Here is a 10,862-nt window from a genome sequence, read left to right on the forward strand (position 1 = left end):
GCTCCACAAATAAGTCTGACCAAGCTGAAGCCCTCCCTCACTCTTTGCATTTCTTCCTCTGTCAATGGTGCCTTTTTCACATCATTTTCTGTATTATACTGAGGGAAGGTAAAAACCAAGAGCCCTGTGCAATCCTGCTTTTCTTCTCCTTCATGTTTACAAGTGGCTAGGTTATAGTCTTTTTCTCTCTATTTGCCCTCACACACCTGTGCCTTTGTTTCTGGCTTCACTGGAGACATTATTGTGTGCTTACTCAAGGCATATAAAAGAGCCTTCTCTCTCCCTGTGACATTCAGGCTGTACAATGGGTACTACTTAGATGGCTGAAGCTTGACTCTACAATTGAAAAAAAGAAACCTATACAGGTGCTACAGATAAATTATAAGAAATTTACTGGCGGAGGAGAGAAAAATGCCCAGGCTAAGTCCAGGAGATATAACAAGAATCCAAAGTAAGAGTGGGAAGTGAGAGTTGAGATGGAGACAGGCAATTACTGTAGGGAGGATACAGCATTTGGCAGGGTGTCATATGTGAAGAGAAAACCACAGAAAGACCTGACTTATTAAGACAAAGATTGTTGTCTTTGGATGCAGGGGAAGAAAGAGCAAGGCTGAGGAACTGGCTTTACTTTTGGTTTAGGAGGCTAACTCGGGTAAAGCCGGTGTTATTCAGTAATATGACAGGTAGCGGTGGGCGATATAGCCTCTAAATTTATCACAGTATTTCTAGAAAATTTGCAGTAACAATAATTGTGACTATGTAGGAAAAAATACCCACTTTTCCAATGAACAACTGTCACTGATGACACACTTCCTAATTTGAAATGTCAGTCTAATGAAATAATGTATGAGCGCATTTAAAAGGAAGCTTAAGAATAATGAGCAATCTCTCATTTCTATGGTAATTTCATTTTAATTGGAGATAAATTATCTGAATTTCAGGAGCGAGACAACACCTCCAAACACGCCCCTTCTGGTTTTATCTATATACGACCCCCCCAGCTCTACAAGCTGTTCGTTTTCGTTTTTGTGCCCCACCCTCCCTGCCTTTTTTTAATTCTTTTACTTCTTCACTTCTCATGAGTACACGGGGATCTACCCGGCCCGGGAGTCGCTGCCAGTCCCCTCCGAGACCTTCCCCAAACCGCAGCTTAATTCATATTTAAGCCAATCGCCTTTATCTACTAAAAAAAACGCAGTAAAAACTAAAATGAGGACGTGGGTCCAGCTAGAGAATGGAGAGAGACAGAATATCAACCAAAAATCCTGAAATTCTTCTGCTTGTCATTGAGTAAAACAAGGTTGTTGTTGGAAGTTGTTGGAAGACAACTTTCTCTAGAACTTGAGACAATAACCTCAGGATTGGTCTTTAGAATTTCGATTGGATTTCTTTATAAGAGGAGGGGCAGGTGCGCTTTTTAAAATATGTCGGGACAGAACCAGTGACTAAAAATGAATTCATAATTGCTGAAATCCAAGGCCCAGTGAAGCTAAAGCTCTCGTTGGTAGTCCTTGTTCTGCGGTGTTGTCCTCCTGCTTGCAACAGAGCTCCAAAGCAAAAGATGCCTAGGCTGTTGAATGATGTCATCATCAGTGAAGTCGTAAGTGAGCCAGGAAGGGCAGAGGTTAGTTGGTTAGCAGTGACTAAACCTTTAAAATAAGAAGTAGAAGATTGTCCTCTGGTGTTGGCTTCTTATATAGAGCCTGTTCAAAACATGAAACACACCAAACGAATCCAATTATTACAAAAAGATATATATACAAAGGTTGTTGGGGCAACCAAATTGAGTGCACAGACCAGTATAGTTCGTTCCCTGATGTCTTAAGCTGAAGCAAACAATAGTTTACTGGAAAAACCAAAAGGTGGGATTTCCAAATATCGTATTCACAGAATCATCCTTTTAGAAAGTTCTGAACAAAAATCCTCCGACTCTCTTGGGCTCAGAGTCCTTAGCTTCACACGTCGCTTCACTTCTTACTGGCTGCTTGTTATTTGGGGATTTAGAAATGTGAGCTTATTGTACAGCGTGTTGCTTCGCTGGATTAGATGAGCAGCTAAATCCCTAACATGCAACACCAGCTCACTTTACTCACAGCACCTTGAAGGATGCCAATTAATAACTAACCCATCTCCAAAGTGAAGTCACTCTGGCTGCTTCTTGTCCCTGAACTCCCGAGCTGCCCTGCCGCTTTGGTAATAGGCAGCATAACCAGCACCTATATAAAGCTCTGGCTGCACTATAATCACAATCATCCCTCATCTGTTCACATGTCAGCTCCCATTCCCCTCAAAACCGCCTCCTTATTAGAGACAGATAGAGTGGGCTGTGATTTCACTGTTTACTGCCAAACAGCCTGCAATGCAACAGAAAGCAAAGGAGACACAACACTGATAAATAGACTGCGTGTTGGTCTCCAAGCCTCGCTACCTAAAGCGCAAATACGCAGTCGCAGCGCGGCGAAGCAGTGCAACAAGCTGGCATATTGGAATCACTTCTGAACATTTATTGTCACCATAAATGTCCCTAATATCAATAAAGCAAATATCACAGGGGACTCTCTGGGGTTTTGCGCTCTCTGCTCGAGAGTGATTTCCAAACGGTGATTTCTGTTAACTGTCAAGGCACGCTACAGCAGGACAAAGTGGAAGGCCTTGTTGCTTTTGGTCTGAATGGATGTTGAGTATAATAAGCCGAGTAAAAGCAGCAGGGATTTTGAAGGCTGAAAAGTAAAGCACTGCTAGCATTACCTAAGACTTCAGCTTTGGAAAGGAAAGCAATAAAAACCCCAATTTGATTACCTGCAGTATGATAAAGTTAATGTGTGTTTGTATATTCTGTTATATAATCACTGCTTGTGTCTGCGGTGACAGATCTGTTTATTCCCCCCCCCGGCAACCCTCAACTGGATAAGTAGTTAAGAGAAAGGATGGATGGACGGACCAGGGGGTATGTCCGAGGGACAGCCAATCACAATGTTTAGTTTAAATAAGCATTATTATGAACCGCAAATTATGCAAAGCTACTCTAGTGGTGTCCAAATATAAGATTATGTAGTTGCAAATGTGGTAACCTTTAAAAAAGCAGGGAGAGAGAGAGAGAGCAGGTGAGCTATTCAAACTGTAGTTTTGTAGTAGAGTTTTTATAATGACCGAGAAAGTCTCCTAGTTACAAAAATAGAATAGACGATCTCTTACAAAACTGAACAGGACAAAATCTTCAGCACATAGACTGCGTCAGGAATCCCTACCTTTTCCATACATTATCTACAGCCTGCAAAACAGACCTCACACTCAGCTGTTCATTGTTTAATCAGCAGTAAAAATAAGCAATAAAGCATTCAGTAATCGTAAATGTTTTTAAAAAGAGACTAAACCTATCCAATCACATAACGCAAGATACACGCAGGCAGAAGCAGACAAGAGGTTTCAGTAGATCTTCTGCGACAATGAAAAGTCGCGTCAACCAATAGAAAAATGCCGGCCAGAATCACGCCTGTCAGCTGCAATCATTTTCAAATGTGTGTGAGATTCTACAGCTGAAGGCATAAATTAGTACCCGGCTCATCTGACCTTACTGTGTGTGTCTCTCTGTAGGCGATATATAAGATGGTGTCGTCCGTGATGAAGATGCCCGAGGATGAGTCGACACCTGAGAAGAGGACAGAGAAGATCTTCAGGCAGATGGACACCAACAGAGACGGTAGGAAGTACTCTGATGTAGCATTTACTTCCAGTAGTTTTAACTTTCAGCAGATGAAATTATCCACACTTCACACAGCCTAGTTTATAAAGTGCACAAAGACTGTTATTCCCTGTGTATTGATCTTCGATCTCTCTCACTGATAATTGCTTTAGGATGTTTATCACTCTGGATGAAAAGTTTGTTGTTTGAGTGATTCCATGAGAGCGCGCTGTTTGTAACTACCACCTGATTAGCTGTCACCAAAGTCTTCTCTAATTCTAGACGAAGAAGCCCTGCACTGCCAGCACCGTTCACATACGTCACACTTGAGATTCACACACAGTTAGACTTGGATGCTTGTGCAGCTCTCTGATGCATCAGTAATGCTCTGTGTCGTGATCCTTCAGCACACGAGAGGCACAAATAAGGCAGGAGGAAGAGAAAGATGGATGATGGTGCTGGGTGGGGCAGTGATGGAAAGGAAAAGGGAGAAAAATGGGAGCAAGATGACGCGAGAGCAAGAGAGCGCAATGACTAAAGCATGGAAGTGTCTTTTACTTCTTGTAATGAGAATCACAAGTGGAGAGCAACTCGTGGGGAGATAGCTTTAGTCTGTCTGTTAGTGATCAGAGAAGAGCGGACCTGTCTCAACACTGCCACCTTTTGGTGAGAAGTGGAGCATATTAGGATGTACTGTTCATGTTGTAAAGCCTCTGAACTAAAGATGCTACCAAATAAGCATAAGAGATTAACCCTGAAATTGTTATAATCTCACTTAAAATGTTAATGGACCCAACACAGTCACACTTCACAGACAAACGCAGGAACGTTTCCTGTTTGAGGATTTTCTTCACCAGTGTGTTGCACTAACACAGAATGCAGGTTTTTTTATCTCACACTGTTTTGGTATATATGCTTCTTTCTTCTTCAGCTTTATGCTGTGGACGTAAATTATAAAAAGATCATTTCTGTTCTGATTTTTTTCAGGCAAACTGTCTCTGGAAGAGTTCATCAAAGGAGCAAAGAGTGACCCCTCCATCGTGCGCCTGTTGCAGTGTGACCCCAGCAGTGCTGGACAGTTCTAAATCTGAGGCATCGACACAACCTGTAAGGCTCCTTTAAGCAGTAAAATTCACTTCTGTCTCTATCTTTGAAGTTAAAGTTAAGTTAAATGTAAATTTAAACTTGAGAGTGTAAAAAAGAAACACCGATCCAACAAAGAGTGCTCAGTTTAGAGTCGTTCTGTTCGCGCTGACGGTGCTGCTGTGTGGTCGGATCGGTGGAGGGCTGACATTCAACCTCAGGAACAAACGCGCTTCTCCTACGAACGGTTTTGCCTTGCAGGCAGAGAAGACGTCTGCTGGAGGGAATCTATTCCAAGGCTGCGTGCGCAGTGTAGCATGTGGGATGGGTCATCCACAGTGTCAGTGACTTTGTGGCTGCATGTAATTCATGGACTGACATGAGAGACTTTGTAGGAGGTGGCCTGGTATTTTGGAGCAGGTGCTGATGCTCAGAAGAAGCTTCTTCTTTTTAAAGCCCCCGTGTGTAGGATAGCTACAATGTTTCTGTGAGCACCTCTCTCTTTTTTTCTGTCTTGATGGTTCTGAGCTTTCAGCAGGACCTGCGGCACTACAAGACAAACCTTCCCGTTGTCAGCTGTAACTTCGAGAGCCAAGAATCAGATAATGTGAAGAGGAGATCTGTGAGTCAACAGATGAGTTACAACAGCAATCTGACAGCAGAGTGTCACAAGATGAGGTTGTGGTGTGTTGAAATCAGTGGAGAAAGAGAAGCCTGGCAGTTCTCAGTGTTTGTGTATAGCATCTGTGAGAATCATTGTCGTGTCATCATCACCTCTGCACTCTTCCCTGCAGCTGACAGCTGATGATGATTTCTGTAGGTTTCCCCAACCGTGCTTTCTCACAGAGCTGCTGTAGAGTAGTAGCATAACCGAACAGAATTTTCCTGCTAAAAGCTTTAAGATGTTGGAAGATTCTTCCAAATGTATTTTGCACAGAAAAAACACTGCAGACTTTATTCTCAATCACCCCGATAATATGAATTAAAATATATCAGGGATAGCATGAAAAAAAGGAACACTTACAACTATGTGATTATGATGACATAATATACATATGATGACAGAACATGGCTTTTACAAACATCCCAGCTTTATTTGGGATTTTGGATTACATTTTACTTTGCTCACAAAATTTTTTTTTTTTACAAAAATACAAAACTCTTTTTGCTGTTTGACAGCCTGCAGTCGTTTGTTGAAGTTTCCAGCAAGCCTCACACACGTCTCCTGAGCAATCCCAGCACATTCTTCTTTGGAGAATCTCTCAAGCTCCTCCATATTTCATGGTCTTCAGTTCACCCCACAGATTTTCAGTATGGGCTTTGTGCAGGAAAGCCATAAATGTTCACATTGGTCTTCCGGAGGTAGTTCTTCATCAGGAGTGACGTGTGCTTTGGGTCGTTGTTGTGTTGAATGACAAAGTGATGACCCAGACCCAGTTTTGCTGGTGACTGCTTGAAGTTTTCTCTGAAAATCTTCACATAGGCTTCATTCTTCATGATTCCTTCCACATTGAAAGGATTCCCAGTTCCAGATGCACTGAAGCATCCCAAAGAGTGTTACCAAAGAGCTCTAGTTTCATCTCATCTTTCCAAAGCAGATGTTTCCAGTAAGCATAATCTTTCTCCGTGTTGTCCTTAGCATACTTGAGTCAGGCTTGAAGTTGTTCTCTTCTGCAGAAGTGGAGTTTTTCTTGGTCTGCAACCTCACAGTCCATTGCTGTGCAGAGTTCCAGTGATTGACTTCTTCTGGGGACTAATAATGTTGGTTGTGATCATTTTTGTTTTTTCGGAAATAATTCTGTTAATGTGTGCAAATATAAATGCTATGCTATTTTAAAAATCCATTGCTTTAAAAAACTTTAAATTTTAATAGTTGTGGCTGTGACTGACGGATGAATGTGATACATTAGCTCAAATAAATGTCAAACAACTGGCATTTTTGTGCCAGCTGAGCGTTGGATTGACCAAAGAGATCCTGCAGACTGATAAATAAAGCTCTGGATTCAGAACTAAAACTGGTTGTGCCAACAAAGGGCAAAAAAACAATGCATCCTGTCTACATCCTGTGAGATCGTGGTGATACCCATACGCAGACTGTGTTTCCTCTCCCATCTTTAGCTGTGAATAGATGTGGACATGCCGTTATTCTCATCACTGGATCACAGTTTGCACCTCAGGTTATTAGACTGAATTAATTAGACTGATTAAAACAACATCAAAAGAGAAAAAGCTATTTGAGTCTCGTGAAGCAGAGAAAAGGAAACACGTTAGTCTCAATCTGGAATCATGAACGGAAATCTAACTACCGAAGGAAAAAGCAAAGTTCTACCTGGGATAAATATTCAAACTGCAAACGAGAAGCAAAAACAACACTTCACACTAAGAAAGCGGGCTATTGCACACGACAGCAGCTATTTATGGCACCCACAGCCACCGACGATAACAAGACGCCCAATAAATGCAGAGCACGCAAATATTTTTGTAGTCAGGCTTTTGAATTTGCAAGTAAATGCTAGAATAGGTAGGTGTGTTTGCAAGAAAAAAGTATAATACGAAATTCAAGCCCCTTAAGAAGAATCCTCTGTTAAGTTCTTTCTCATCAAATGTCTCTCCTCCACTTCGCCTTATCAGCAAAACATTAGAAACGTGTTGTGAAACATGTGTGAGGGCCCACATTACTCCTTCACAATAAGAGTTCATGTGTGGAAGAACACACTTACTGTTGTTATTGTCGTTCTTTTGAACTTCTGGCCTCTTGTGTTGTTGCCAGTTAATAGCAGTCCAAGTTCAGCACAGTACAAAACAGATCTGAACCAACACCGACCAGTGACAGAAAGTTAACACGAGGAAGCACAAAATGTACCGTGAGCGAGTACAGCCTGTTCTGAAAATGAATTAGCAGATGTATCTGGTAGTAATTATATTTAATTCAATTAAAACAGAATTAAATGCTCTGTTTTAATTCACTGTCATAAACAGATCGAGAAGCTCTCAGTCGACGTAACCCTCTGGAATCAACCGGCGCATCCAAGTCACATGACCAATTTAAGATGAGCTCTGTTTCAGCTTGTGTTGAAAGTGCAAACTTCAAACTGTAACAGCGCAGTTATAAGGAGTTTCATGCAAACAATAATAGCCATGCTTATGTTGTCTCTGCTGTGGACACATCTGTAACAGAAGCTTTTTAGACATTTTATCATGTGATAATGATACGCTTCAACTATGTAAAATAATACATACAAAAGCAAAAATGTTCTGAAACACATTCACCGTTTTATTGTAGATGATCTCAAAAGAGTTTGGGGGTTCAGGTATTTATTTTAGTTTAATATTGCAAAGCACTGTTTGCCACCAGTGGCTGGTGCTGCTCTCCGCAGCTGCAGGGTGGGATTAGGGCTAGCACAGCTGATCACTTACACCTCACAACAGAATATTGACTGCAATCTTACCAATCTAGCCTGGCGTAATCTGCTCTAAAATGTGATAGAATATTCAAGTATGTAGGATTTTGTTTCCAGTCAGCAAACCGGGAAAAATGAGAAAAAGATTAGCGATTTAATTTAGATATGAGATAACCTGGGACTGCCTCTCAGCTGCTTTTATATTACCTGTAACAACACCAGCGTGCAACACATGGTTGAAGAAGTGGGAAGAAGCCCGGAAGTGTTGATCAAAAACGCTTCCATATTTTGAACATGTCAGCACCTGTGTGTGACTGTTGATCTTCATTTGTGTCTCCGCAGTGCTTCTTTGGGGTGCTAAATGCCCACAACTCTCCACTGTGGAGAGTCTGATGATGAAGATTGACAGGATGATGAGGATGAAGAAGACAGGCCTTTCAATGTGCACTGAGGACTTTCACACAGGAGATGGCCACAGGAGCTACACTCTCCAATTTCCCAGCCCTCCCACACCCCTCCGTCAAGCCGTTTATCTGAAACCCTCCGAACTCCAACTAAGACTGATGTCCCATCAGGTTATTAAACCCCACTGATTGTAATTGCATTCCTCAGTTCTCCTATAGGCATGTCCAAGTTTAAAGAAGGTTTACAGTAGGTTGTACATACACAGTATAAACTGGAGTCTCTGTATCAGTGTCTTTGCTTGGCTCTCTGTAACCCCCCAGGCTCTGGCCAGGGCCGCACAGAGCCTCCATCACTCTAACATGTATAATAGACAGAGTGTGCACAAGACCACGAGAGAGATGATGGTGTTTAGTACTGTAGGCAAGATCATTTTTATCTGCAGAGAAGACCTGTGAAGTTTGTCCTTCACTCGGAACGAGTACCGCTTTCCTCTTTTCTACTGTGAGAATGTGTACGTGTGTTTGTGTATTTTTTTTTCTTTTTTTGCAGACTTGATAGACTTTGTTGCATATTTTGTGCTGGGCCAACAAGAACATGTGATATTACGCTACTATGCATAAGCACCCTGATCAGTAGTTTTCATTTTGTGAGGTCTCGCTGAAGGATAGAAAGCGTCCCTCTGCTCCGTTGTCTGTGTTTCGCAGTGGCAACGCCGAGGCCGTCACCGCGCGCTAGCTTAAGGCAGAAATAGAAAAGTAGTCTTAACAAGTATTTGAGTACCGTGTAGATATTTTAAAGTGCATCTCTACATTTGTATAGCAAACCCATGTAGTCCAGAGCGCTCAGTGCTCAATGAACAAACGTCGTGAAATAATAATAATTATTTTTTTTTAATCTTTGTTTATTTAAGCTGTGGCGAGATATCGAGCATGCAAACCTTTTTTTCTTTTAATTGCGTGAAGAACAAAACCGCTTTTTCTTCACTTTTGATGTTTTTAAAGGCAGCATGTTGAACCAGTTGTCGGGTACGGGGTGGGTAGACTAACATAGCACATATGCATGTGACTTACACGCATGTGTGTGTTCTTAGTGTGTGTTTATGGATATCAAACAAGACGGTAGCGCTATTCAGCCCTGTGCTCGCTTCTGTGTCGTCAGTGTTATTGACCGAGTGTGGATCGACAAAGCTGACGCGTCTGTAGGTTTACGGAAGAAGCTCTTTAGGTTGACTTCCTTGCACAACATCAGTGAGGTAACTGTAAAAAAGCACTGAGCTATCAGAGCTGAGAGCTCCATCATTAAATCACCATCCAATCATGTCTCCAACACGGCGCCACGCCACCGTGCGCAGCGGCCCCACAGTCTCACACGCAGGATAAATATCATAATTTCAACCCGTGCTCCTCTCCTTTGTCTCTCTATTCTTCCCTCTGCTTTCAAAGAAAACCTGAAAAAAGAAAAACCAAACTTCTCCACCCCTGAATGTAACCCCGCCCTCCTCCAGGCCCCAGCCGAGCCGTTTCAGTAACTGCAACATGTTCCAATTAGAAAAAGCTTTGAATGTTCAGTATAACTGCTGTTTGTTTTTTATGTAAAGAGAAAAAAAGATGCAGAGCAACAAACAGAGAATCACAACTACTGCAATGATACTGTCATGTGTCACATTTATTATTTTTTTATGATTTTTTTTTTTTTTTTAAGAAAAACGCTGTCATGTGGATCGTTTCTGTTAAAACGTAAAGAAAGCATCTTGTGGTCAAGTGCCAAATAAAATTTAAAAAAAACAGTATTGTATAAATTTATACTGTACAATTGTTCAGCGTTGAACAAAATGTTTGTAATTGTTGCATTTTGTAGGTTTTGTATGGTATATTGTATTTAGTGACTACGGATTTGGAACACAGGATTCTGTTTTCTTTTTTTGGGTCAAATTCAAAGGCAAGAATTAAATTTACAATATATTGTGTGCAAGTAATCATGTGGTGTTTGCTTAATTGTGGAATGTTGTGGAATTAGATGATTAAAGACAAACTGCTAGCTGTGTACATGTTGGCTAATAAGTGACAAGAAATGTGGAAGATGAGCAGACACTGTGTCACAGTCACAGTTACTCCACCACAGACCAGTGCATTAGTTTCTACTGTAAAATCTCCCACTCCACACTGTGTCACGGTGTTATTGTCTGACAAAACACTCTTTAGATTTCCCTTCCAAGGAGCCAAACTTTCTGAAGCTCTTTCAAAGTTTTTCTTTTTCACTCATTTCAGTTCCACAGATCCCAGAAAGTTGAT

The 10,862-nt window shown here is 41.5% G+C and overlaps 1 protein-coding gene across 2 annotated transcripts in view; it reads left to right on the forward strand.

Annotated features, from left to right (window-relative positions):
* Positions 1 to 10,616, forward strand: part of LOC134635718 (neurocalcin-delta A) — a 63,691-nt gene extending 53,075 nt beyond the window's left edge. For both annotated transcript variants that reach the window (XM_063485198.1, XM_063485197.1), the window contains 3 exons: positions 3,595 to 3,700; positions 4,670 to 4,789; positions 8,509 to 10,616. In XM_063485198.1, coding sequence (XP_063341268.1) covers positions 3,595 to 3,700; positions 4,670 to 4,767 — 204 coding nt within the window. In that variant the 3' untranslated portion in view covers positions 4,768 to 4,789; positions 8,509 to 10,616. The remainder of the gene's footprint in view (positions 1 to 3,594; positions 3,701 to 4,669; positions 4,790 to 8,508) is intronic.
* The last annotated feature ends 246 nt before the right edge of the window (positions 10,617 to 10,862 follow it).

The sequence above is a fragment of the Pelmatolapia mariae genome, linkage group LG10_11 (assembly GCF_036321145.2).
Source record: "Pelmatolapia mariae isolate MD_Pm_ZW linkage group LG10_11, Pm_UMD_F_2, whole genome shotgun sequence".
Classification (NCBI taxonomy): Eukaryota; Metazoa; Chordata; class Actinopteri; order Cichliformes; family Cichlidae; genus Pelmatolapia; species Pelmatolapia mariae.